Source organism: Myotis daubentonii, chromosome 12 (assembly GCF_963259705.1).
Source record: "Myotis daubentonii chromosome 12, mMyoDau2.1, whole genome shotgun sequence".
In the NCBI taxonomy this organism is placed as follows: Eukaryota; Metazoa; Chordata; class Mammalia; order Chiroptera; family Vespertilionidae; genus Myotis; species Myotis daubentonii.
In genome coordinates, this window is record NC_081851.1 from 23,643,172 (window position 1) to 23,671,159 (window position 27,988).

Consider the following 27,988-nt stretch of genomic DNA (forward strand, 5'->3'; position numbering starts at 1 on the left):
CAAGTTCTAGTTGTTGCTATGCATTCTTTCTTTAAATTGTTTTTTTTCTTGTTCTTTTTTTTGTTTTGTAATTTTTATTGAATGTATGGGTAACATTAGTTAGTGAAATTATGGAGGTTTCAAGTGTACAATTCTGTAATGCATCATCTGTATATTGTATCGTGTGTTCACCACCCAAAGTCAAGTCTGGCGCCGTGCATTCTTATTCACTGAATCTGGCACAGCCCTAGCAGCGACCACCCTACTCTGCACACCCGCACTCAGGAGCCCAGGGGGTGCGACATCCTGAATGTGACAGGAGGTACAGCCCTTGAGTGGGGATGGGGCCCTTGGTAAACCCCCAGTCACCACCCACAGAATGTCAGGCCTGCGTCTCTCTCCACTGCCTGTTTCACCAGAATCGTGGTAAACATGTTTGAATACATAGCAACCAGCACAGAACATATGCTCCAAAAATGCCATTAAAAAAGCTAAAAGTGCAACTATTGTGAGCCTATATTTTTAGAAATACTTTTGAGCCAGATTAAATGAAAACTTTTCTAGATCCATTCCAGCTGGCAAGCATTTTGCTAGAAGCCCCAAGTCATTCTGTAGCTGGTGGCCTGAGCACACTTTGGTCCCCACCCCCTCACCCAGGGATAGGTCTCTGTGACCGGTAGCAGCATCCCAAGGCTGTCGGCCAGATCTGCGGGACACTCTTGTGACTGGGCAGATAGACAGTGATCTCCGGGGCTGTGCCCTTCCCGCCATCCTGTTGAGTTGGGAATGACGGACTTGGAGTGAGTCACAACAAATCTTTTTCATTGGGGGTGTGCGGATCAGGAGGAGGCACTCCAAGATGCGCCTCTGTGGTATGTGGATTGTTTTGAGCTAAAGGCAACTTTAGCCCCCTCTAGGCTCCAGGGAAACTTCTGCCCCTCCCTACACGACCGAGAACTTGAATTAGGGCCTTGCCCGTAGTAAGAAGTGATCAGCCATAGCCTTTTGTAACCTGTCTCTAGGGCAGGACAGACTTCTATTTACTGAACATGTGCTCTTCTTATCGCCCTGCAATAACTCGTTGAAGACCCCACGGCACCTCACCTCCTCCCTAGCTCAGGAGGCCTCTCATACCCATGTTCCCTTCTGTCTCTGAACTTCGTGCGTGTGGAGTCTTTGACTCTCATGTATGCGGGTCCCATACATATGTATGTGTTAAATTTGGTGATTGTCTCATTAATTTGCCTCTTGTCTATTTGATTATTAGTCCAGCCAGAAGAACCTTGAGGGTAGAGGAGAGTTTCTCGTACCCCCCTGGGGGGAGTATATTGCGTAACGTTAGCGTAAAATCCTTCAAAACTGTAAAGAATTTTTGTGAGTTTATTTGAGCCAAACTGTCGACAATTGCCAGGAAGCAGAATCTCAACAGATTAGGATAATGCTCCCGAGAATGGCGGTTTTTCATCTATTTTTATACATTAGAATCAAAGGAGGGGACGTAGGTGGGTTACATGAAATCCACTGGTGATAGATTAGAGAGGCGGGAGAAAGCAAAGCGGGGAAACCTGGGATTGGATAAAGAGTAAAACTATAGACCAGCCGTGGGCAAACTACGGCCCGCGGGCCGGATCCGGCCCGTTTGAAATGAATAAAACTATTGAAAAAAAAGACCGTACCCTTTTATGTAATGTTTACTTTGAATTTATATTAGTTCACACAAACACTCCATCCATGCTTTTGTTCCGGCCCTCCGGTCCAGTTTAAGAACCCATTGTGGCCCTCGAGTCAAAAAGTTTGCCCACCCCTGCTATAGACACATACTTCTTTTACTTAGGTGGGTACAGGATAGTTAATAGTCAACAATTAACATAATGACAATAACAGTGAAGGAATTTGTGGTATCTGTCCTGGAGCCCAGGGCATTTAGTTGTGCCCTGAGAGGTCTGAAAGAAGGGAACTTACAAGTTACCCTGACATTTTGTTTTTTTAATATATTTTTATTGATATCAGAGAGGAAGGGAGAGGAAGGGAAAGGAAGAGAGAGATAGAAACATCAGTGATGAGAGAGAATCATTGATCGGCCGCCTCCTGCATGCTCCCCATCTGAGGATCGAGCCCGCAACCTGGGCATGTGCCCTTGACTGGAATCGAACCCAGGACCCTTCAGTCCTCAGGCCAATGCTCTATCCACTGAGCCAAACCAGCTAGGGCTACCCTGACATTTCAATGATATGTTATCTTAGACGCAAAAAGAATAAGCTCAGTTAAGGTAAAGGTTTGCCTTGTTAGGGAAGGTATTGGCCTAGGAGTTGGCCACCCACCATAACTGCTTTTAGTTAAAGTTTAATTTCAGACCATCCTTTGTGGTGGCTTTAGGTCTTTGAGTTTGCAAGACTGCCATGCAGGCCTTCCCTGAGCTGGTCAGGTTAGCATGTGGCCCCTTTCGTCCACAGTAGGGTTCCTTCGAAGGTGTTGAGTGAGCACATGAATGAGAAATATGTGTTTCGAGGACACTGAGGATTCCCCACTTCTCCCTCGTCATGGCCTCATAAGTTGAGAACCTACTTGGAGAATACCAGGTTTTTTAAAAATTTTTATTGATTTTAGAGAGGGAGGGAGAGGGAGAAAGAGATAGAAACATCAATGATGAGAGAGAATCATTGATTGGCTTGCCTCCTGCTGGGGATGGAGCCTGCAACCCAGGCATGTGCCCTTGACCCAAATTGAACCCAGGACCCTTCAGTCCGCAGGCCAACGCTCTATCCACTGAGCCAAACCAGCTAGAGCAACACCAGTATTTAAAAGGCTAAAAATCGCTATTCTGTTTTGCAGCTCTCGCTGAGGTGAGGGAAGAAACCACGCCCCGCCTGCCCTTCCCCATCGGCCTGGCTGACCTTGTGCCATCCTCCTCTCCTCTCTCCCTTGGGGCCCAGCCCTCGGTGGTGGTGTCACCAACCCTGCCCCGAAGAAGACTCCGCAGAGGAAATGCAGCCCTTCCCAGCGTGCCGTCGGCCAGGTCCAAGCGCCTGCCGCCTCTTGCATTTAATCACACGGTTGGCCACATAAAGCCATCTGAACACAATGACGTCAAGTTCAATTGCTCCATCAGCATACCTAACACGTACCAGGACACCCATATTTCTTGGTGGAAAGATGGGAAGGAGCTGCTTGGGGCACATCATGCGGTTACGCACTTTTACCCCGACGATGAAGTTACAGCAGTGATCGCGTCCTTCAGGTAGGTGGTCTTCCTCTTTCTATGTCAATGGTGCGCTAGCGCCTCCTCAATACAAAACAGTCTTGTTTTCTGCCTGTGCAGCTCCACAGGTGCATCCAGAGTGTAGATTAATACCCGACAGTCTGCATGGTGGGTCTCTTTCCAATGGATCGTAGCGCCACTGGAATGTAGTTAGCTCTCAGGTCTGGTGTAGGGGTGACAGCCCTCCCACTGCTCCCCCCCAACCCACCAGGCAAAGCAGGGCCAGGGACTGGGAGGCAGCTCTCAGCAAAAGGGGAGCTGGTGCTCCTGTGGCCGGGAGGCCCCGCAGACCTAGTGACCTGCGATTTGTGGCGAAGGGAATGTTTTTGTGGTTGGTTTTCTGTGCAGTCGAGGGAATTGTGGTGGTTCCCATCGCTAAAGCTGGAGGACTTCCCTTTCTTAGTGGGTTTTTGTGTGTGAAGGTGTAAAGGTCAGTTTGTATCCCTGTGGGTTCCTTGGGCCCTGAGCAGCTGGTGTTTGATAACCCCCTGCCCACAGCTGCCCTGTGGGGCCCTCACTCCTGCTGCTTCTGGTGGCCCTGAAATGGAACTGTACATGGGAGAGCAGCAAAACATATAGAAAATAAGGACATAATCTCTTAAGTCAAACCATCAACTGGAAACGTTATTATTAGGCCCAGATCCCTGACACTCTGTGACGTGCTTCATAATCAGACTTCCTTCAGCTCAACATATACAAGACTGCACACGGGTGACCCGTGGCATGCCACCTGCACCATTTGATCTGTGACAGGCACAAACAGGACACCTACCAGTGCGTCGTTGTGTTATTTACTTTTTTTTTCATTTTTATTATCATGGTAACATGTACGCAAATAAAAGTGACCATTTTAACCCTTTTTGGGTGTATACTTCATTGGCATTAAGTACATTCACATTGTGGTGTAGCCATCACCACCATCATTTCTAAACAGAAACTCTTTGCCCATGAAAATCTAACTCCCCAGCCTTCTCCCCAGCCCCTGGTTACCTCTATTCTATGTTCTTTTTCTATTTCTCTACTCTAGGGACCTTATATAAGTGGAAACGTACAACATTTGTCCTTTATGTATTTCTTTGAAGAGGCCCCAGAGCTTAGCTGCTACATATGAGCCATTTCTGAGCAGACAGCTCTGTTATCCTGGGGCTAGCCCAGGCGAGGATGCCCTGGTGTGACGGGCTATGCAGCTGCTGGCCCTGTGGTCTGCCCAGGTGATTCCTTTCTAGACGCCACAGTCAACCTGTATGGGTCCTGTCGTTCTACCTGGTTCAGATGTTTCTACTTGACCAAAATCTCATGGGACTTTTATACCGTTTTTAAAGCAGGGAATACATGTCGTAGAATATTTCAACTCTTTAAAATTTCTCTCTCCCATTCCAGCCCCCAAATGTCTGCCAGTGGGTGCCTGAGTCACCCATTTCTTGAGTATCTTTCCAGAGACATTCGGTGCTTGGGTTGTGTGTGTGCCAGGCCCCCGTGTGTATGTTACTCACAGCTGGGATGAATCAGTACCCACAGCTCACATAATTGGGGCCACATAAATGCTGTTTTCAGCTGAATCATGTCATAGACGGTAATCACATTTATATCTTAGCATTTTTTGTTTTCCTGAAATTAATATTGTTTCCTTGCCTCTTTGTTTAATTTTCTAAGTGTTAATCACGCATTCTTCTCGAAGCTCTACCGGAAGACAGGCATTTCTTTGGAAAGTGAAAAGATTATCAGCACTGACTTCTTGCTTGGCGATGCCTGTCCTAGAGCCATCCCCTCTCCTGCTCTGGTCTGGGATCCAGTTGAGCCATTTTTGTGCTCCTCGTGGGGACCCTCACTCCCCTGACTCCCAGCCCCTGCTCCCAGGAGCCCAGGCCCCTGCTTGGCTTTCACTCCCTCACTTGGCATTAAGCCCATCCTCCACTAGCCTCCTGGAACCTGCATCTCTGAAAATGCCGTGTTTTCCCTACCCTGACCTTGAAATAGTTTGGCCTGATGCAGAATTCAAAAGGAAAATAATTGAAAGTCATTGATGTACTCCTGCCTTTTCACTCCCAGATTTGTTCTTGCCGAGTCCAGTGCTAATCTGATTCACGTATGAATGATCTGCTCTTCTTCCTGCTCAAGCTCTGGGGTCTCCCTTGATCACAGAGTCGTGATATTCCTGGTGAAGCCCCTGACTGGGTCTTTCCTCTCCCACTGTGCTGCCCACCATGGGGTCTGGTGAGGGAAGACCCGTATCTCCAGAACTGGGCATTTTCTTGAATCTGCACTTTCTCTGGAACTGTTCCTCAGTTGTCGGAATGCTTCGATTGCTGTTCTGAACTCAGAGCCTTTCCCGTTGAGCCTGCATGGAGACTGGGCCTGCTGTTTCTGCTGGGGACAGGGCGGGCCTCCGGATACCACTCCTTCCTGTCTCCAGCCCACCCTACCCTGCCTTCAGCACGGGGACCTTTCCTGGGTTGTCTTGAGTAGCACAGGATTATTTGTGAAAAATCTGTCCTGTGCTATAGATACAATGGACGTGGACTTGCTAATGATTAATGCCAGCACACAGTCCTTCTCCCCAGACCATTGCTAAGCTCCTCCTGACATGAATGTGTCGAGTTAACAAACATTCAAACCTGCAGAGAATTTTTCTTACTTTAAATAATGTTTTATTTTTCAGTTACAATTTACAAACAATATTATATTAGTTTCAGGTCTAAAACCCAGTGATTAGACATTATATAACTTACTAAGTGATTACCGTAGTAAATCCAGTACCCACCTGACAGCATACCGAGTTGTTATTATTGACTATATTCTCTATGCTATACTTTACATCCCCATGACTTTTCTGTAACTACTTAATTCCTTCACCTTTTCACCTAGCCCTCAGCTCCCTTCTCATCTGACAACCATCAAAGTGTTCTCTGTATCTGTGAGTCTGTTCTTGTTCTGGTTGCTCATTTATTTTGTTTTTTAGGTGTCACATATAAGTGAAATATGGTATTTGCCTTTGTCTGACTTATTCCGTTCAGTATAGTACCCTCTATGTCCATCCATGTTGTGGCAGATGGCAAGATTTCATTTTTTTAATGGCTGAATCATATTCCATTATTTATATATACACCACTTCTTTATTCATTCATCTATTTTTTTTTAATCCTCACCTGAGTATATTTTTTCCATTGATTTTTAGGGAGAGTAGAAGAGAAAGGGCAAGTCAGAGAGAAACATTGATGTGAGAGAAACATTGATGTGAGAGAAACGCATCGATTGGTTGCTTCCTGCATGAGTCCCAACCAGGGCCTAGGCCAGCGAGGAGCCTGCAACCAAGATATGTGCCCTTTACTAGAATCGACCCAGGACCCTTTGGTCTGCAGGCCCATGTTCTATCCACTGAGTCAACCCGCCTAGGGCTCATTCATCTATTCATGGACACTTAGGTTCCATTGTAAATAATGCTGCAGTGAGCATAGGGATGTGTATGGCCTTTTTAAAAAAATATATTTTTTATTGATTTGAGAGAAGAAGGGAGAAGAAGAGAGAGATAGAAGCATCAACGATGAGAAAGAATCATTAATCAGCTGCCTTCTGCACACCCCCCACTGGGGATCGAGCCTGCAACCTAGGCATGTATCCTTGACCGGAATCGAAACCGTGACCTTTCAGTCCGCAGGCTGACTCTCTATCCACTGAGCAAAACCAGCTAGGACCATATGACTTTTTGATTTAGTGTTTTGGGTTTCTTTAGATAAATACCCAGAAGTGAAATTGCAGGGTCCTTCTTTGCCTCTTGTTATATAGCCTTTGTTTTAAAGTCTATTTTGTCTGGTATGAGTACCAGACTTGTTGCTACCTCAACTTGTTGTTTGTTCGATTTCGTTTTCACAGAATATCTTTTTCCATACATTTACTTTTAGTCTATGTATCTCTTTTGATCTGAAGTGAGTCTCTTGTAGACAGCATATGTAAGGGTCTTGTTTTCTTATCCATTCAGTCACTGTATGTCTTTTGATTGGAGCATTTCATCCATTTTCATTTAAGGTAATTGTTACATATGTATTTATTGCCATTTTATTATTCACATTTTTAATCTTTTTCTTCTTCTTCATTTCTGACTGGTTCTTTTTTATGGTTTCCACATGTGTTTGTTTTATGCTATTGAAGTTCTCACTAAGTTCCTTGAACATCCTTATAACCATTATTTTGAACTCTGTATTTATTAGTTTGTTTGCCTTGCCTCCATTGCATTTATTTTCTTTTCTGGATATTTCTCCTGTTCTTTTATTTTGGACCTGTTTCTTTGTCTCCTCATTTTGGCTGCTTCTCTGTGTTTGTTTCTATGTAGTAGGTAGAGCTACTAGGTCTCCTGGTCTTAGTAGAGTGGCTTTATGTAACAGGTGTTCTGTAGGACCTAGCGGCCAGCCTCCACAGTAACCTGAGCCAGGGGCTCCAGGTGTCCCCCTCCCCCTTACCCCTCTGTGAGCTCTGTGCACCCTTCTGTTGTAGTTGAGCCTTGCTTACTGTTGGCACCTCACTGAGAAGGATTGACCTCCCCCCAGGCCTATTGGCTGGGAGGACCAGCTGGGACAATAGCAGAAGAGCTACTGTACAGCAGCTAAAATCAACAGAGCAAAACTTAACTTCATTGGGGCTTTGGTACCCACCAAGTCCACCCCTTGAGTGAGTCACTTGTGAAGGTGGTTCGGTTGTAATCCAGTGTGACCTGAAGCTGTCCACTGGGTGCACTGGTTCTGGGGCCTCCCAGGAGTTGCAGGCCAAGGTCAGCCACTGCCTGTGCCCTGCCCAGGGCAACCTGGCAAAAGCTACAAAGCTGTCTGAGGATGGCTGCTACGTGTGTTGGGCTTAGAGGTGTCCAGGAGAAGCCAAGCTGCACACTGCTGCTGCCTGCCTCTAGTTTTGGGCCTGGCGCCACTTAGCAAGACATATAGGATCCCCAGAGGCCAGATGCTCCTTGTTTGAAAGATTTTAGGAAAATCCAAATCATGATCCAAGAGAGGCCGTTTGTATGGGAAACCACTGGAAGTGGCTTAGGTGGGCCCCACGTTGGGTGGGACGGCGCCTCAGGCAATCACCAGGGTGGGGGAGAGCAGGGTTGACCGGGTTGATGGAGACTCAGATATGGCTCCCACCTGCTGGCTTTGTGAGGGAGAGTTCAGAAAAGGAGCAGTTGCCTCTGCCAGCACTTCTGTCTGGGAGAAAGCTGCCTCTTCAGCTCTCACACGGATGCCAGACATTCAGTTCCTCCCTCTATGTCCCTGCTGCCCCAACACTGGAGCGCAGAGCGAGTGAGTCCTAGTAAGTCCATTGGCGGGTCCTTTTAAAAAGAATATCTGGGACTCCTGTTGTGCCCAGATTTCAAGATTCCCAAGAACCCACAGGGAGCCAGTGAGTCCGATGCAAAAGCAAAGAGTCCCTCATTTCGAACTAGTTCGGCTCCCCGACCACACTCACCAATGCAACGGTAGCCCAGTGGCCGAGAGAGTGATGGCGTGCACTTCCCTTGACTATCATTGGCCAGTCCAGAGAAATCCTGGGCGTGGCCAGCAGCGGCTTGGCTTCCGGGAAGAAGCCTTGCTGAGCACATGGCCAAGCTAAGATGGAGGGCATAGCTCTTACCCTGGGGCAAGGTGGAGGGCGTAGTCCTCGCCCTCTCATTCAACAGCCCTCCATCCCACTCAGCCGCAATCCCCACTGGTTTTTACATCCAGAACTTATGGGGACTTCTCTTCCTGTTACTGGAATCTTGGGTTATAGTGCCTGCTGTGGGTCTGGGACCCCTCGCTCCTCAGAGGGGGACCTCCACATCTGAGATATCTCTCATGACTTTTATTCATCACAAGTGGGTGGGGGGCCAGCCGGTTCCACGTCTTTGCCCCTCTTACCAGTCACAATATGGCTTCTTCTGTATCTCCTTAGTCGTAGGACTTCTGTTCAGCTAGACTTCAGGTGGTGCTGAATGATGGTTGTTCTGCAGTTTAGTTGTAATTTTGATGTGGTTGTGGGAGGATTTGAGTACTTCATTTACCTATGCTGCCATCTTGACTGGAGCTCTATGAGAAATTTTATAAGCATTTATTTGAGCCAAACTGGCAACATATACTGGGGAGCAAGATCTCAAATGATCCCAAGAATAACAGTTTTACAGCTTTTTTTAAGCATTTGAAATTAAGGAGGGAACAGAAGAAAGATTACATGAAGGCAGGGTGAGGTGGGAGAAACAAGGCAAGGATTGGATTACAGGACAGTTAACAAGATTATGTCTTCCCTTAAAGACAGTTACAGCTTATTTCAAAGGTGTGATGATAACCCAGCTGCACAGAAACAATAGACATGGCTTTCTTAAGACAAAGATAAAGCTTTTACAAAAAACGTTATATGCCTGGGGCAAGACTACCCACCATGACCTGCCAGTTAGTAGGAATTTCGAATCAGAACATCCTGTAAGGTTACTTTCCATAGTGTTAGGTTTTGGGCAGGTGATGTGAGCTGTGAAAGAATTCTCAACTGAGAGAAGAGATAGATAGATAGTTTATTTCACTTTCCCCAAAGGGAAAGGGCCAGTGCATTGCTAATCAATGCAAGGGCAAGGAACAGAAGCTGCCCCCCCCCCCCCCCGGACAGGAAGGGAGGGGGATTTTCGGGCTGCTGCTGTTGCTAGGTGAAATTGAGCATACATCAGAGGGGTTGACTATTAGTTCTTCAGGAGACAATCCGGGCAGCTGTCCTAGGGAGGTGTCTTACCAGTATTTTTTTCAAAGCCTGTAAAACATTCTTAGAGCAAAAGTTACGAAGAGTTCAAAAAAAGGCTTGTTTGAAGAGGAGGGGGGAAGGGAACTTTCTACTAATTATCCCTGGGTTGTATACCAGCAGGGAGGAAGGGTATACAAGAATGTAGCCTTGAAAGTAGCTTATCTTGTCCCTCAGTTTGAACAGAGGGGCTGTTGGAATCAGAGGAGCTAACAGTCTTGGGGTTTAATTGCCAGGTGCTTCCCATAAATTGTGGAAGGCTACAGCAAAGAAAGGCCTTTTCTTCCATCCTAACATATACGATCCCCCCCCTTTTTTTTTCTTTCTTCGTCCACAAATGGCTGAAGACAGAGTTTGGATCATGTTCCTTCTGCCCCCCTTTTCTAGTCCTGGCCTGAATTTTCCGCACTGGTCGGCTGAAGGTACTCCTGGACTTTTGCAGCCAGGGTGTGATGCTAACATGTTATTTGTGCCTGGTGGTTTCTGGGGCTCCCTGTGCCTCTGAACAGGTGTGCTCCACATCTGCCTTGAGCTGCTCCCTGGGGCCCTGCCCTGTATCCCTCTCTGCGTGTCACTTTCTCCCTGGTTGCCGACTCCCTGAGTCATCTGGCAAGCCTGCTGCTGCAGTGCTGCGGTCCCAGGCCCAGAGCCAGGTCTTCATAGGCATGGGTGTCCTCAGCCTGTCAGATCTGGTCATTCACTTGTAGAATCCCAGGCTTTGCCTGAAAAAAGTGACACCTCTTTTAAAGTGAACTTGTGAACTGTCTGGCAAGGACTTCTCTGCAGTAGCTGTGACCTTAGCTTCCCTTGAAAATGCACTAGACTGACTGGAGGTCTCAGGAGCCGCTGAAACCACTATGCACATTCCACCACTCGTTATGACTCACAATGGGCAGCACGCCACTCCAGACACACACTTCTCTCCCTCTTTCTTCAGCCCCTTTCTGTCACCATGACAGATGATCAGGGGAGCATCAGCCCCTTATTTGGAGATATTTGTCCTGTGAGATCTCTTTCTGTCTTTTATTGAGACATTCAGCTCCTGCCCCCAAACATGGAGAGATCTAGTCTTTACTTAATCCTGGGTCCTCCCAGATCCAATATTCACTCATCAGATGTGTTCCAGATTTAATGTTCTCCTACACAGCAGTGAGGGGAAAGGGGAAGAGAGTACACCTAAGTCAATGGGGTGCCACTCAGATTGCCACATCAGGAAGTGCAGGTGACAGGTGACAGTCACACTCCTCGGTCCCCCACTTCTGACTGACACTACTCTTGACATGGAATTGAGTTGCTCTGTTTAGCATAAGCTAATAGGATTTGCAAAATGATTTTGTTGGAGAGAAGATATACATATATATATATATATATATATATATATATATATATATATATATATATACAATCCTCACCTGAGGATATTTTTTCTACTGATTTTTAGAGAGTGGAAGAGAGAGGGAAACACAAAGAGAAATATCAGTGTGAGAGAAACACATCGATTGGCTACCTCCTGCATGCGCCCCAACCAGGGCCCGGGTCTGGGCCGGGGAGGAGCCTGCAACCGAGGTATATGACCTTGACCGGAACCATACCCAGGACCTTCGGTCCACAGGCCAAGGTTCTATCCACTGAACCAGACTGGCTTGGTTGAGAAGTTAAATTTAAAATGTCCAGTGTGTGTTCTGACCCAAGGAGACTGGCTCCTCAAGGCCTGGATGGTGCTGTTACCCCTCGGTGGCTGCTAATCATTGCCTAGGTCGGTGGGGGCCCCCTTTGCCCTTGCCTGCCCCCCTTTCTCTTTTGAGCTTTAAGCCTCGGCCTTTGACAGGCTGAGGGATGGGTTTTATTTTGCTTTGGATAAATAATTTGTATTGGGGTGCAGGCTGCTAGGCAGGTGGACCTCTCCATGGTTTTCTCTTTTCCCCAGTGACGTCTTTGCTGTGTCTGAGGGGCGGAGAGATCAGTGTCTTTGGGCCAATAGAGACCCCTCTGCGGGAGAGCATCTCCAAGTGTCCCTCCTCCCCTCACCCGTCCTGCCCGGCCCACTGCAGGTGTCATGTATGCTGAGTAGTTCCTGTCTGTAAACACGCTGGGAAGGTGGAAAGCAGGACTCTCAGTCTCTTAGAGCCAAGACCACCTCTTTAATGTCAGAGATTTTATAACATATTGTCCAAATGTAATACAAGAACAAAAGAAAGGTGAGTTATAATAAAAGAATATGAATGTGAACTTGTTAAGTGGGGCATGGCCACACCAGGTCTGCAGAGACTTGCACCCTGTCTCCCCCAACTGCCCACCCGCCACATGGCAGTTGCAGATGCAGCCTGGATGTCAGTGATCCCTTTTCCAAATGGTGCAAAGTTCCAGACAGGCCAGGGCCATTGCTGCTCTCTCACCAGCCACCACCCACCCGCCCCCCATTTTCATGGTAATTACAGTCCTGGGAAATTAGGTGGGTGTTAAAACCAGACAAAATACATGTGTGTGTGTAAAATGGAATGGGTTCCGGTCTCAGAAGGTCATTTGGGATATGGAACAGTTGCTTCTGGCCCCTAAAGGCCATGAGGCCCCCTAGTTATGGTGACCACCCAAAACAAACTTACAAATTTGCACTCCAATATAGAGGCTACCATGGAAGTGAAGACAAGTACCAGCACAGAGTAATTTGTTTTAAAGACTTGGCCAGTGTGGCTGTAGGTGCCGACTGTGCAGTCTTGGGTCCCAAGGCAGTTTGGAGGCAGAATTCCTCTTCCTCAGGCGACCTCAGACTTTGCTCACAGGCCTTCAACGGACTGGATGAGGCCCACCCTCTTGGGGAGGGTCATCTGCTATAGCCGGAGTCTCCTGATTTAAATTTAATCTCATCTGAAAAATACCTTCCCAGAAACAGCTAAAGCGGTGTTAGACCAAATATCTGGGCACCACGACCTAGCCATGTGTATATGTGAGGTTAACATCACAGCATCTGACAGAGAAGTTGAAGAATGTTCTGTTTCTGTAGTAGAAGCTCGAAGGGTAGTCATCATGCATATCTTCCTGTGTTTTCTCTGAAGCATAATGAGGGTGCAGCGGTCAGACAGTGGGGCGTACACCTGTAAGACGAACATAAACAGTGAAGAGATCGTGTCTGACCCCATCTACGTCGAGGTACAAGGTAAGTGCAGAGGCCACAGAGTGGCCAGTATTAACTGCTTTGCACATAACATTGCAGCTTGGCAGGCCCACTTATAACTCTGTGCAAACCTTGCAGACCTATAAGCACTGAAATTGTATGACTTCCTTGTCCTGAGGTTATTTACAGTTTTAAAAGTTGATGACTTTTTTTAGGAAGCAAATGCATTCCATTACCCGGCTCTCGGTACTGGCACCAGGTTCCACTCCCTGGCCAGGTGGCAATTTGCTTGTTACTCAGCATCTTGTCTTGTCTTGAGTCTGTGGGTGGTGAGATGGGGGGAGGGGGGGGCGGGATTTCCTAGAAGGGTCAGCAGCTCGGTCTGGGACTCCTTTCAGGGCCCTCGGGTTTGTCAGGTGTTGGTTCAGTGCAGTTCTGTGACATGACAAGGCATGAGATGGGTTCAGTGGGGGTGAGAGGTGAGACATGAGATGAGGACAAGGCAGTCTCTCTACCCTGGAGGCACTTGAACTCCAGTGGGGAGTATGAGCTGATGCACAGGTGAGCCAGGCCAGGTGAGCCCAGTCCCTGGGTCTCCAGCTTCGGCAGTGGCAGGGCCTGGCAAGGAAGGCTTCAAGGAGGAAGCATCTTTATTGTCACCACCCCATTGGTCGCTCCCCACCCCCCAGGTGCTGCTTTCTGAGATCCCTGCCTCCTCGCCTAGTTCTCTGAGGTTCCCTGAGCAGACCATCGAACACCTTTCTTTCCTACTTTCTCCTGACGCTCCTCATCACAGGCTGTAGAGCAGGTTTCTAGGGACTTTCAATTGGAAACATCTTCCTCTCAAAGGCTCCTCTGCTACCCATTCTTTTGCAAACAGGAGCCTGGTGCCCACGAATGCTGCAGGCGGCCTGGGGGAGGCAGGCCCTCAGGAGTCTCTTTTATAGCTTTGTTCTCGGGTCCATCCCAGACTGGACAAGCTAGTATGTGTCAGCATGAATTGGGGGCGGGGCCTCCACACGGGTGTGGGGGAGGGAGGGGTCCTACATCTGCTGTTTATCTGGGAAAAATATTTAGAGGACATTTTACTTGTCAGAATCTCAGAAAAAATGCCCGAGCAGGGGCCCATTAGGTCCTAATGGAGTTTTACAAAACTGAAGCAGGAAAAAAATGTTTTGCATTTACCACTCCCACATCATTCCTGTAGGGACCAGTTCTGCAAGTTGGCAGCCCCAAAAGAACACAGTGTGAATGTGTGAGGACAGTTAGCTTCAGCTGATAAGTTTTTGGCACACGCCCCAAATAAGTGAGCTATTTGGGTTCCTCTGAGACATTCCTGAAGTGCCCTTCCTTATGGCCTTGATCCTGGAACAACCGTTGGAGATCTTGGCTGTGACTGTAACTGTGTCTACAGTGTTTTTCTGAGGCTGCATTTAGCCCTAGGCTCATGCACAGATTTTAAAGTTCCTGTCACCCATCTCAAAGCCTCACACACAAGCGATGGTCCTGGAAAGCAGGCAGACCTGTTTTCGTGGCGTGGCTTTTACTGTTTATTTGGGTGAGGAAGATGGAAAACCTGCCAGCCTGCCCCAGTGAGCTGGAGCCAGACTGGAGATCAGCCTGTCCTCTTCCTCACCCAGCTTTCAGGGCAGACCTGGCCTTTCCGACCTGAGATGGCGTAGAAAGCAATCTCCTGTGACCAAGGTCTAGTAGTTGCCATTCCCCTCAGGCTGTGCCTTTGCTTGTGGGTTTGAAACATTCCTTCCCTTAACTCTTCCTCCGCAGGACTTCCGTACTTCACCAGGGAGCCCGAGAGCATGAACGTCACCAGAAACACCGCCTTCAACCTCACCTGTCAGGCTGTGGGCCCACCGGAGCCCGTCGGCATTGTCTGGTTTCAAAACAGCAGCCGTGTGAGTGAACAGCCAGAGAGATCCCCGTCTGTGCTGACTGTCCCTGGTGAGTCTGTGCCGATTTCTTTGTTTCCTCTCTAGTAGTGGGAGGGAGCACACGTTTGCTGAGCACTGCTGTGCACCAGGAGGAGGAAGACTGGTGTGGCAGCCAGGGGGCGGGGCAGGTGGCGGGGGGGGGGGGGGGGCAGTAGATGGGGAGGCAGGCAGGAGTCTCTGTGGGGGTGGGGAGTTCCCAGGTCAGGGGTGGGAAGTGGCTGAGTGCACTGCGAGGGTGTCCGTGGTTCAGGTAGGGAAGCTGGCGAATGCCCCAGGCTGGGCAGCGGAGCCGGCTCACGCCTCCCACGGCAGCTGTGGCCTCGCTGGACTGCAGGTCTGGCACTTCAGGAACCGCTGATGTGAAGACTCAGTGAGGTTTGACAGCCCCTGGCTTTAGCACCATCTGTGTGATGGTGACCTCGGGCTTTGCTTCTCCCTGGGTCATGGCGGTTGTTGTGGGCAGAGTGAGTCATCGTGGGATTGTGGCTGATTGGCGGTCAGGCGTCACCTTGATTTCCATCTGAATGAAAGTGCCTGATTTTGTTCCAGTGGCTCTGACCACGTTCTAGACGAGAGTCAGTGCCTTTGGTGTTCCTTTGCCACGAAAGCCAGCGGGCTCCTCTCTGCTCCTCCCATTGCGTCTTTCAGCAACATGGGGCCAGGGGGCCCTGCTTGGGGGGAGGGGAGGAGAACCTTTCCTCTGTCCTCAATAATAATCTGGTCTAATAACCAAATAGTCATGAGGCCCGTTAGCAAAAGAAAATGACCAAGTTTAATACATATGGGAACTGGCATGCATGACAGTCAGAGACCCCCACATGCAGGAGGTTCCGAGACAGAAAGGGAACACAGGTATATAGACATCCCGAACAGGGACGAGGTGAGGTGCCTCGGGGTTTCAAAGGGCCATTGCAGGGAGAACGCATGTTCAGGAAAGAGAGTTTGTCCTGGCATATAGATAGGTCAGAAGAGGTGGTCTCTGATCGGCTCTTCTTATGGGCAAGGCCCCTAATTCAGGTTTTCTAGGTAGTGAAGGGAGGGGCAGAAGCTTCTTTTGATCCCACTGCTAAAGTTGCCTTTAGCTGAGAACAATCCGCATAACCAAAAGCACACCTCGGGGTGACTCGTTCTGAACCCCCCGGCCGGCCCCTAATCCTTCCTTTCTTCGTGCATTCGGGACTTCTGTGTGCAGAGGGCGTTCCGGGCCCTGAGAATGCGGTGGGTGCTTCATCGCACCTCACTGCTCCTTCTGTGCCTGTGGCAGGAGTTCTGAAAGGGTGGCGCCCTGGCACTCAGTCCCGGGCCCACTTCTGTGCCCTCTGAGAGATGTTCCCGCGGCCCCTGGCTTTAGCACCATCCGTGTGATGGGGACCTCAGACTTTGCTTCTGCAGCCCAGGCCTCTCTCCTGAGCTCCAGGCTCACGTAGCCAACTGTCTCCTTGGCATGTCCACTTGCTGGCTAGGTACGCATCTTCAAATGAAATTCTTGATCTTTCCCCAGATTTGTTCCGCCCCGAATTTCTCATCTTAGTAAGTGATACCGCCATTTGCCAGTCCTTCCTTTTTCTCATTTTTCACGTGAATGCATCAGCAAGTTCCATCAGTGTTGCTTCTAAGGTACATCCAAAATGGTCTTTTCATTGTCCCTGCTGCAGTGTCCTGGTCCTGTCACCACCAGCCCTTGCCAGCTCCACTGCAGGAGCTTCCAAGCTGGTCTCATTGCTTCACTGGTCCTCACTCTAACCCTTCCTCCTGGTGGCAGACCCTGTCACTTGCCTGCTGGAAATCCTTCCGTGACTTCCTGTTGTCTTAGACGGTTGCCCAGAGCCCTTCTTGCCTCCACCCAACACTGCAGCCCACCCCATCCCACTCTCTTTGCTTGCTAAGCACCGGTCACACTGGTTGCCTTTCATTTCCTCAGACACATTTCCTCCTTCTTGCCTGAGGACCTTTGCCCTCTCTCTTTTGTCCGCCAGGGTTCTTCCATCTGCCCTTTGGTCCATGACACAACTCAGATATCACTTCTTCAGCGAAGCCTTCCCTGGTCACTCTGCACTAGTAGGTTTTTGCCACCTTTTTATTGACTCCCAGTCACGAATTATTGTGGAATTCCTTGCATAATCAGAAAGTACTTGTCAGTCTATCATGACCCTGTTTATTGATGATGTCTTCTTAGAGAACATGTGCTCGGTAAGGACCAGGTCTTGGTCTCTCCCAAGGCAGTGCCTGACCCCGTAGTAGTAGTCACTAATATTCATGGCAAGAATGGATCAGCAAGTGAATGCCAGCCCCTGGGGTTGTCTCTGAATCACTTTTCTGACTCCTGACTCCACCAGGAGTATTATGGTTCTCTGTCTTCTACGGCTGGGCAGGAGTGCATTATTTTTTACTGCTGACAGTGCTCTGTTGTATGAAGGTGCTACACTGTGTTATTATCCATTTGTTTGTTGAACATTTGGGATGTTTATGGCTGTTGGCTACTGTGAATAAAGCAGCTATGAATATTTATGTGCAAGTCTCTTGGGGAACATATATTTTTATTTCCCTTGGATAAATAGCTGAGAGAGCAATGGCTGAGTTGTTTGTAGGCATGTGTTTAAGTTTTAAAGAAACCAAGACTGCCCTAGTTGGTTTGGCTCAGTGGATAGAGCGTTGGCCTGAGGACTGAAGGGTACCAGGTTCGATTCCAGTCAAGGGCACGTGCCCAGGTTGCGGGCTTAACTCCCAGTGGGGGATGTGCAGGAGGCTGCCGAGCAATGATTCTTTCTCATCATTAATGTTTCTCTCTCTCTCTCCCTCTCTTAAAAATAAAAATATTTAATTAAGAAACCAGGACTCTGTTTTCCAAAGGGTTGTACTGTGGTGCATTCTCCACTTTTCGGTTGCTCCATCCACATCCACCCATTACTTGATAGGGTTCATCTTTTTAATTTTAGACATTCTAATGGATGTGAAATGGTAGATTATTGTGTTTTCATTTGCACTTCATTCCTCTGATGGCTAATTTTGGATTAGATTTAGAGAAGACTTTTGTTTTTATCCTTTATGATGAAGACCAACTTTGGGTCTTTTGCCTGTTTCCATATAAATCTTAGAATCAGCTTGACATTTTTTACAAAAATTCTGCTGTGATTTTTGTTTGCAATTGTATTGAATTTATAGATCAATCTAGGGTAAGATGACATTTTACTAATATTGAGATTTCCAATTCATGAACATAGTCTGTCCATTCTTTTAGGTCTTTAATTTCTCTCAGTGTTTTGTTTTTTATAGTTTTTGGGGTAGAGATCTTAACATCATTTGTAAAATTTATTTTTAAATATTTTCTGGCTTTGATGCTGGCAAATAGCCTATTTGATTTCATTTCCCATTTGTTCTCTATTAATATATAGAAAATAAATGGACTTTTGTGTGTTGATCTTTTATTTACAACCTTGCTTCATTCACTTATTAGTTCTGAGTTTTTGTTATTGTAGAATCCTTGGATTTTCTAGAGATATCACCTGCCAATAGACACAGTTTTACTTCTATTTTCCCGGTCCTTAGCCCTTTATCTCTGTGGCTTATTTCCTGTTTCCCTGGCCAGGACCTCCCCAGCATGTGCTGCATGGAAGTGGTAACAGTGGACATCTCTGCTCCCCAGGACTGAGTGGTGTTAACTTCGGGTAGATGCCCTTCATTTGGGCCAAAGACGTTTCCTACTATTACCAGTTGTCTGAAAAAAAATTTATTGATTGATTTGTTAGGTTAGATGGCTCAGGAGGCGGCGTAAGAAATAAAGAGTCGAGTGAATCAGAAAAGAAAAGAAAAGAAAAGGAAAGGTTTATTGCGTCCCTGGGAGACCCACGTACCCCAAAGACAGGGCACATGGATTCACGCCAACAGGGAGGGGGGCACTTTTTTTATACTGGTTGGGTGAGGGGCGGGGACATGAGCTGAGGTATTCAGCTGAGGAAGTTCCCGCTGCAGGGGGTCAGCAGGGGTATTCAGGAAGGAGTCAGTATCTGTGTGGGGGTCGTGTTGATTCAGGGAGAAGCCAGTATCTGTGTCTGGCACGCTGATCTGTTAGAAATGCCAGGGGGAGTCCATTATCTCATCACACGTCTGCATGTATCCGATCCTGGGCTCTCTCCGACCTAACATGATTGATTTTAGATGAGGGGCTGGTGGGGGGAGAGATCACTTTGTTGTTCCACTTATTTATGCATTCATTAGTTGATTCTTGTATTTTTATATGTGCCCTGACTGGGGATCAAACCCGCAACCTTGGCATATCTGGATGATGCTCTCAGCAACTGAGTTACCCCACCAGGGCATAAAAATTTTACTGTTATCATGAAGGGTGTCAGATTTTGTCAAGTTTGTTTTCTGCATCTACTGAGATGCTTGTGTGGTGTGGTTTTTTTGTTACTCTCTCAGTATAGTAAATTATGTTGATTTGCTTTTCAAATGTCAGTTTTGCATTCCCGAGATAAACTTGGTCATGATGTATTTTGGTGGATTTGACATTGCGTGAATGATTTTCGAATTTTTGTTTTTTTCTGTTTCACCCCCAATCTGGAGTAACACTGATTGGATAGACAGCTCTTACTTCTGACGCTGACTACTTAGAGTGAGTGCACACTCCACAGGCACAGGGTCAAGTCCTCCACAAGACTACCCTCACTTTACATGCCAACCACAAGTCTGGGGTGACAGTGGTGTCCCCAGGCCCCTCCACTTCCTGCTGACGGGCTATAAACGTGGAAGTCCCCATGACCACCTCCAGTTGGGTAATTTGCTAGAACAGCCCAGTGTTAATGTATGAAAACATTCAAACTTGTAAAGAATTGTTGTGAGTTTATTTGAACCAATCTGTCAACAATTTCCGGGAAGCAAAATCACAAGATATTGGGATAATGCTCTGGAGAATGGTGGTTTTCACCTATTTTTATAAATTACCATCAAAGGTGGATATGTAAGTGGGTTACATTAAATCCATTGGTGATAGGTTGGGGAGTGGGAGTAAGCAAAGAGGGGAAACCTCTGGGTTTGGATCAAAAGTAAAATGATAGACACAGGCTTCTTTTACATAGTTAGCAGTCAACAATTAACATGATAACAATAACAATGAGGGAATTTGTGGTCTCAGCCCTGGCACCATTTGCTGTGCTCTGCGGGATCTGGAAAAAGGGAAGCTACAAGTTACCCTGACATTCCACAGGTATGTTGTTATTTTAGATGCAAAAAGACAATAGGCTCAATAAAGATTGAAGTTGATCTTGTCAGGGAAGATACTGGCCTAAGACATGACTACCGACTATTAACTGCTTTTTAATGAAAGGTTTTCATTTCAGACCATCCTTTGTGGTTACTTTAGGTGTTTAGTTTACAAGTCCGCCACGCAGGCCTTCCCTGAGTTAGTCAGGTTAACATGTGGCCCCTTTTCTGCCCACACCAGAGAACTCAGAAAATGCTAAACTAACCATTACACTTTTATTACCAAGGATGCACACAGGGTGAGGTCTGGGAGGGTCCTCCTGGAACTAAGGTATGTTTCCCTCCAGCGTGTGTGTGTGTAAACCTAACAGGAAACTGTTCTGAGCTTCAGGGTCCAGAGATTTTGTTGGGGTTTCGTCACATGGGCACAAGTGATAAAACCATTGGCCATGTGACTGAACAGTTTCAGACCTCCCTCTCCTCCTAGAGGTTGGAGGTTGGGCTGAGATTCCCAACTCTCTGGTCAAGCGGTCAGTCATTCTGGTGACCAACCCCATCCTAAAGCTATCTAGGGACCCACCATGTGTCACCACTCCTGTCAGGGAATTCTAAGCAACAAAAGCCAGTCAGTCGAATTCTTTATGGTAAAAAAAAAAAAAAAAAGCCTATGTGGGAAATTGGTTTATGAGTTGTTTTTGTAATGCCAATTTAGGTATGTGGGTTTGTTTACCTCACAAAACTAGTTAGGACTGCTCCCCCTCCTCTCTTTTCTGAAAGCATTTAGTCACATTGGTATCACTTTGAGAAGACATTCCTTGAGGTTGAAACAGCCCCGGTGAGGCTGAGACGGCCCCGGTGAGGTTGGGATGGCTCCAGTGAGGTTGGGACAGATAATGGGGACCAGTATAGACTGATGAACAGGGGTAGATGCAGAGGCAGAGCAGCATTGAACAGACTGTCAAACTACAGTGGGAAGCCTGGGGAGGGTTTGGGGGGGGGGGTGTTAAGAGATTAACTGAAGGACTTATGTGCATGCATATAAGAATAACCAATGGACACAAGACAATAGGGGGTAGGGGCCTGGGGAATGTCAAGGGGGGGGAAAAAGGAGACACATGTAATACTCTTTGTAATACTTCAAGAAATAAAAATTATTAAAAAAAGAAAAAAGAAAAAGGTTGTGCTTAGCACATAGTAGGCCTTGAACGTTTATGAGGTGAATGAATAAATAAAAGGGATTTCCCTCTCACCACCTTTAAAAACAAAAAAAAAAGACATTCCTAAGGTTCAGTGGAAGCTGTAATCGCCTGTGTTTTGGACACTGTTTCTGAAATGCAAGCCGTAGGTTAGTATATTGGTTAATGTTGAGTTTGAAGCTCATTGAAATCCCCAGGTCTTTTTTCTCATTAAATTGCCGCAAAGCCAAAGCTCTCCAGCTCCTTGCCTATTTGTTTTTGAAGTCGCATCCTTTACCTAATAAAAGTTTAACCCACTGCCCCAGGCTACTGAGCCCATCTCCAACCTCGATTCATTGGATAAGCAGATTTTGATTCATTGGATAAGCAGATTTTCTCTCGCTTGGTGCCAACTCCTGTTTTGTTGTTGATGGAAATCTAGATTCTGATCTAACCGAGAGCAAAGCCAGAGGCCTGTTAATAAAGGCAGCCTCTGAGTTGACCTCAGTTCATTCAGTCAGTTCTCTTGGCTACTGTTCAACCCATGATAAGTCTGCTGACTTTTATTTTTTCCATTTATGTCTCCATCTTGTGTTCTGAGACATTCCTTGATACATCAGCCTAATAACTGTCCACAGAAAGACTGGAAATCAGTTTGGAATTCGTTTTGAAATCAGGCCTGATTATTGGTGGTGAGCTGAACTCCTGGGTAAGATAGTTTTCCGCATCCATATAGGCACCAACTTGATACCCCCTCTTTTTTAAAAAAGAATCTTTATTGTTGAAAGTATTACATATGTCCCCCTTTTTCCCCATTGACCCCTTCTAGCCTGTCCCCATACCCCGAACCAGGCCTTCACCACCCTATTGTCTGTGTCCAGGGGTTATGCATATATGCATACTAGGTCTTTGGTTGGTTGATCTCTTTCCACCCACCCTCCCATCCCCACCTTCCCTTTGAGATTCGACAGTCTGTTCCATGCTTCTGTGTCTCTGGATCTATTTTGTTCATTGGATTCCACATATAAGTGAGATCATGTGATACTCGTCTTTCTCTGACTGGCTTCTTTTACTTAGCCTAATACTCTCCGTGTCCCTCCATGCTGTCTCAAAGGGGAAGAGATTTTAAGTTTTATTGTGGATTTCTATCTCTCAGTGAATCGGTACTTACCAGAATCAATCTCATTTTCCTTTTGAAAGTAGGACAGACTCTGTCCATCTCTGTTTATGTAGAACTTTTCTTCTTCTGTGTGTTTTCACAGAAGTTAGATGTGTGTTTCTGTAATAACAGCTGCATATTATCTTAACACCGAAGGCCACGTGTAATTTGTCTGAGCTCAGAGGTATGATTTATTTCCAAGTGGCCAGATACATCCGCACTACTGCCACCTATTTGGGGTTTCAAGTTCTTTGCAATCTTTATTGTACTTTCTCTAATTTGATTTAACCCCCTTTGGTAGAGAAGATAGATGTAAAATAGGAACTGAGAAGTTTATATCCCAATAATGTGCTTTTCAAAATAACCTTTATGTGTAACTGTGACTGCACGAAGCTGCACCTGTGATAAATTCACATAGAACCATGTGTGCGCACACACGAGCCCAGGTATAATTGGTGAAATCTGGATAAGCTCTATGGCTGGTACCAGTGTCAGTTTCCTGGTTTTGGCCGTAGACTCTAGTTATGTGAAATGTTCATACTGGGGACATAGGCTGAAGGAAACAGAATTTTCCCTGTATACTTTGTTTTTTAAATGTTTTTATTGACTTTTAGAGAGAGAGAGGAAGGGAAAGGGATAGAGTGATAGAAACATCAATGAAAAAGAAATTGCATGCCCGCTACTGGGGATCAAGCCTGCAACCCAGGCTGGTGCCCTGACCAGGAATCGAAATGGCGACCTCTTGGTTCCTGGATAGATAGATACTCAACCACTGAGGCATACCAGCCAAGCTCCCTGTATATTCTCTACATCTTTCTGTGATCTATAATTAATTCAAAGTAAGATGATTTTTAAAGCTTTAGTTTGCATAACTATTAAATTATTTTGTGTTAAATTATTTTGTGTAGAAAATTCAGAGAAGTATTTTTACAGCTTATTACACATTTACAATTACAATGAAAACATTGATGTGTTTTCCGTCCTAATTTTTTTCTATAAGTGTGTGTGTGTGTGTGTGTGTGTGTGTATAAGTGATTTTCCTTCAAGTGAGGATGATAGTACTTGTGCAGATTAATTCCAGCTCTTTTACTACACAAATAATATGTGAACACATATTCACTGTAAAACATTCAAACGATAGACATAAAGAAAAATGTGAAAAATCTCCCTTTTTTCTTTACACTTTCATTGCCCGATGCAACCGAATCTACTGTCAACCTTTGGTTTACCTGCTCTCAGACTCTTCCCAGTTCTTAAAATATCCTCATATATGTGCGTACACACATTCATGGCCAAGCCATGTGGCTCTTTCTGAATGTTGGTACTCCAGGGCCTGTCTCATTGTTTGTGACAGTTGCCACAGTGAGTGGATGGACCGTAATTCCCTTAACCATCCCCTTGTTGATGAACATGTAGGTTGTTTTAACTTTTTTCTGTTGCTTATGTAGACATCTCTGTACCCATATGTGTTTCTTCTCTGAAAAGCTTGCTGGACACCCTGACCTTGTCTTTGCAGTCATAGTGCCTCTTCATAACTCTTGTACCTCCCACCACATAGTGCAGAACATCTGCGTGTCTGCCCCTGAGTTATGAACCGGTGTGATTATCATATATTAATTATTATTTAGCTTAGCCCCATCACCCCACACTGTGTGACTGAATGAATGAGTTACTGAACAAACAGTGAATGGCAAACACTCCCATGTCTTAGGTCCCTTCACTGGAACAGAGACACAGGGATAGCAAAGTAACTTGCATTAGTATAATTATTTTTGCACTTAGTCTTATCTCTTTTCTCATATCTCTCTAGCCAGTTCTGTGAAATTAAAAGGTATTTTTGTTTTTCTTTAAAATATATATTTATTGATATCAGAGAGGAAGGGAGAGGAAGAGAGAGAGAGAGAGAGAAACAGCAATGATGAGAGAGAATCATTGATCAGTTGCCTCCTGCACGCTTTCTATCCTGGAACAAGCCCACAACCCAGGCATGTGCCCTGACCTAGAATCCACCCGTGACCCACTGAGCCACACCAGCCAGGCAGTACAGGGTTTTTACATCCATTTTGTAGATGCAGAGGGAGAAAGGGCCCAGGGTGCAGGCTTCTGATGCAGGACTTGTGCCGGGCCATCAGTGAGACCCAGTCAGCCACCGGGCTGTGCCCAAGCACCTCAATTTTGTAATGTTGGACAAGAATGACATAAAACGTTATCCTTACTTATTCCTGTTTTTTATTTTGAGCACCTTTGGTGTGGTACCTGAGTCCTCCCAGTAGTTCAGGCCTTTCTGACCTGAGATGCCTTTGGAGGTTACATGCTGATGTAAAGCCGGGTGTTTGCAGGGAGACGCAGTTCCGTCTTTTTTTTTTTTTTTTTAATTATTTATTGTTGGAAGTATTACACGTGTCTCCTTTTTTCCCACAGTTCTGTCTTGAAATTAACCCCCAAGTAAACCTTTCTGATCTGAGAGAATTCTGCGACCTACGGAGGTGCTTGAAGAGCCCTGATTGTGGAGGCTGCTCTGAGCAAGCACGTTTATGAACAGGAAGGTCACACACCTTGTCCCTTTGATACCAGTCTGTTCTCTAGTGATATAAGAGCTGTCTTTAAGAGACAAGGGCAAAGAAGGCCTTTGTCTACAGGACGTTATTCTGCGTCAACAAGCCAATCTCAAAGGATTCTACGCTGTAGGGTTCCATTTATGGAGCAGCCTCAGAATGACCCGGTTGTAGTGATGGCAGACTGACGCGCGCTCTTGCCGGGGTTAGTTGGGGGAGGGTGTTTCTAAAAGGAGTAGCTGGAATGAGCTTCTTTTTGGTAATGGAACAGTTCTGTCTCTGTACACAACCTGTGATAAAATTGCATAGAGCCTTACACTCCTCCCTCCCCAAACAAAACGAAAACGGGCGGCATCAGAATCAGGTCTGCGTTTTAGTTAATGGTATTGCACCAAGTCAGTTTCCTGGTTTGGGTCAGAGTCCCTTGATTATGTAAGATCTTATCAGCAGGGGAAGCTGAGTGAAGGGTGGACCGGAACTCTGTACTATTTCTGTAATTTCTTATGAATTGAAAATTACTTCAGAACAAAGGTTTCGTGTGGGGTTTTTTTGGTCTTTTTTTAAAGAACCACTTTGTCAGGGGCACAATTCAATCCTCCGCTCCCCCAAATAGCAGGACTGTAAAAAGCATGTGGTGCGTGGTATTTAACCGTGGGATATATTGATTATAGACTAGAGCAGTGGTCGGCAAACTGCGGCTCGAGAGCCACATGCGGCTCTTTGGCCCCTTCAGTGTGGCTCTTCCACAAAATACCGACTTCTGTGCATGGGCCACGAAGTTTCAGTCGCACTGTATGTGCGCGCCCGCACGTGGTATTTTGTGGAAGAGCCACATTCAAGGGGCCAAAGAGCCGCATGTGGCTCGCAAGCCGCAGTTTGCCGACCACTGGACTAGAGGTTCAGTTCCCCAGCTGTGACGTAGAGACTAATGCCACTGCACTTCCATGTGTCCCTAGGCAAGCTACTCCACTGCTTTATATAAAGTAGGGGTAATATGTGTCTACTTCGTGGCCCATTTATGAGGATCCACTGAAATAATGAACGAAAAGTCCTTGGTACAGCAGCAGCCTACAGGAAGGACTCAAATGTGACCCATTATACATTTTTACATGCAGCAGTTCCTAACTCACTGTCAATTGTGAGCTACCTTCCTAAGAAGAGTGGTGGACTTATGCTGATCCTTCTGTTTTTAAATACTCGTTTTATATTTAAATCTACATTTAGAAAACAGCTAAGCTAGTTTTTGTTTCAGATAGGTGGATATACAGTTAATTAATATTCATTGTAATAACAACAGTAATGTTACTGAACTCAAGGGGTTTGCCCAAACTTGGGGTACTGTTATAGGCACCTCTCACCAACACCAGAGAGGTGTTACCAGCTAAAACAGCCCGGAGCCAGTGGGAGAGGGCTGTTTCTGTTGTATCTTAAATCAGCGAATGAGATACAAGACGACTTAATAAACCAATTACTTAGGAGTTGTTTATTATGTGCGGCCCAGAGGGAGGTGTCTCTTCCAAGTCTCTGAGCCCCACATCCAGGAAGTTTCCCGTATTTATACCTTTTGAGCTTCTTTGTCTGCAGGTATTACAAAGAACTCTGTGTGAGTTATTGTTACAGACAGTTGTAACCTTGAATACATAATGAGTTGGAACTTGGCATAAGAATATGGGAATTATTATCAGTATTAGTCTATATTAGTTTATTATATTGGATGGCTAGCTTCCAAGATCAGACAGTTAAGTTTATCTTTTTCTATTTGAACTGAAAACAAAGTAATTTTACAGAATAAGAGACTGTCTAAAGTGACAGAGTTTACAGGACTAGGGATTATCTAATAATAGCAGAGAATTCAAACAGCAGTTTTATTCAAGATGGAGGTTACTGTTAACGTAAAAAAACCATTGAAATCTGTAAAGAATTTTTGTGAGTTTATTTGAGCCAAACTGTCGACATATGCCAGGAAGCAGAACCTCAACGAATTGAGATAGTGCTCTGGAGAATGGCAGGGTTACATCCGTATTTATATATGAAATTCATTGGTGACAGATTTAAGGAGGTGGGATTAAGCGAAGGGGGGGGGGAGTGGGGGGGGAACCTCTGTGATAGGATAAAAAGTAAAATGATGGACACATACTTAGGTGGGTACAGGATCAATTAACATGATAATGAAGGAATTTGTAGTATCTGTCCTGGTGCCCAGAACATTTGGTTGTGCCCCAGGGGCTCCAGATTAAGGGAAGTTACAAGTTACCCAGACATTTCAAGGGAATGTTATCTTAGAGGCAAAAAGGCAAATGGGCTCAGTAAGGATCAAAGTTGATCTTATCAGTGAAGATACTGGCCTAGGACATAACTGCCCACCATAACTGCTTTCAGTTAAAGTTTAATTTCAGACCATCCTTTGTGGTTATTTTAGGTCTCTGAGTCTGCTAGGCTGCCACGCAGGCCTTCCTTGAGCTTGTCAGGTCAGCGTGTGGCCCCTTTCGTCCACATTACTATACTTCGATCCTTGCCTTCTCACATAAATTAATTTATACGAGAGTCCCTGAATGCGTAGTGAAAAGCAAATTTATAAAGCAATTAAAGCATGCACCTTTATTGAAAAAGCAAGGCAAGCAAACCTGGCTTATGAAGCACAGATGGCTCTCAGCTCATCTGAAGAGCAGGTTGGGTGGGGGCCCCAGGCATTATATACCCTCCTGTCTATAGGTCTCAGAATTCCTCTGCTGACTATTTTGGTGCAGATTAATTCTCAGGAACCTTTTACTTTGTTGTGGCCTTCCCAGAATTCATGAGAAGCACCTGGCAACTTTCTCTTGCCAAGCCTTGAGACTGCTGGCTTCTCGCA

At 46.1% G+C, this 27,988-nt stretch overlaps 1 protein-coding gene across 2 annotated transcripts in view; it reads left to right on the forward strand.

The window, feature by feature from the left end:
• MERTK (MER proto-oncogene, tyrosine kinase) overlaps positions 1-27,988 on the forward strand; it is a 103,737-nt gene that overhangs the window by 22,039 nt on the left and 53,710 nt on the right. For both annotated transcript variants that reach the window (XM_059659166.1, XM_059659165.1), the window contains exons 2-4: positions 2,812-3,217; positions 13,042-13,142; positions 14,886-15,059. In XM_059659166.1, the coding sequence (XP_059515149.1) occupies positions 2,812-3,217; positions 13,042-13,142; positions 14,886-15,059 (681 nt within the window). The remainder of the gene's footprint in view (positions 1-2,811; positions 3,218-13,041; positions 13,143-14,885; positions 15,060-27,988) is intronic.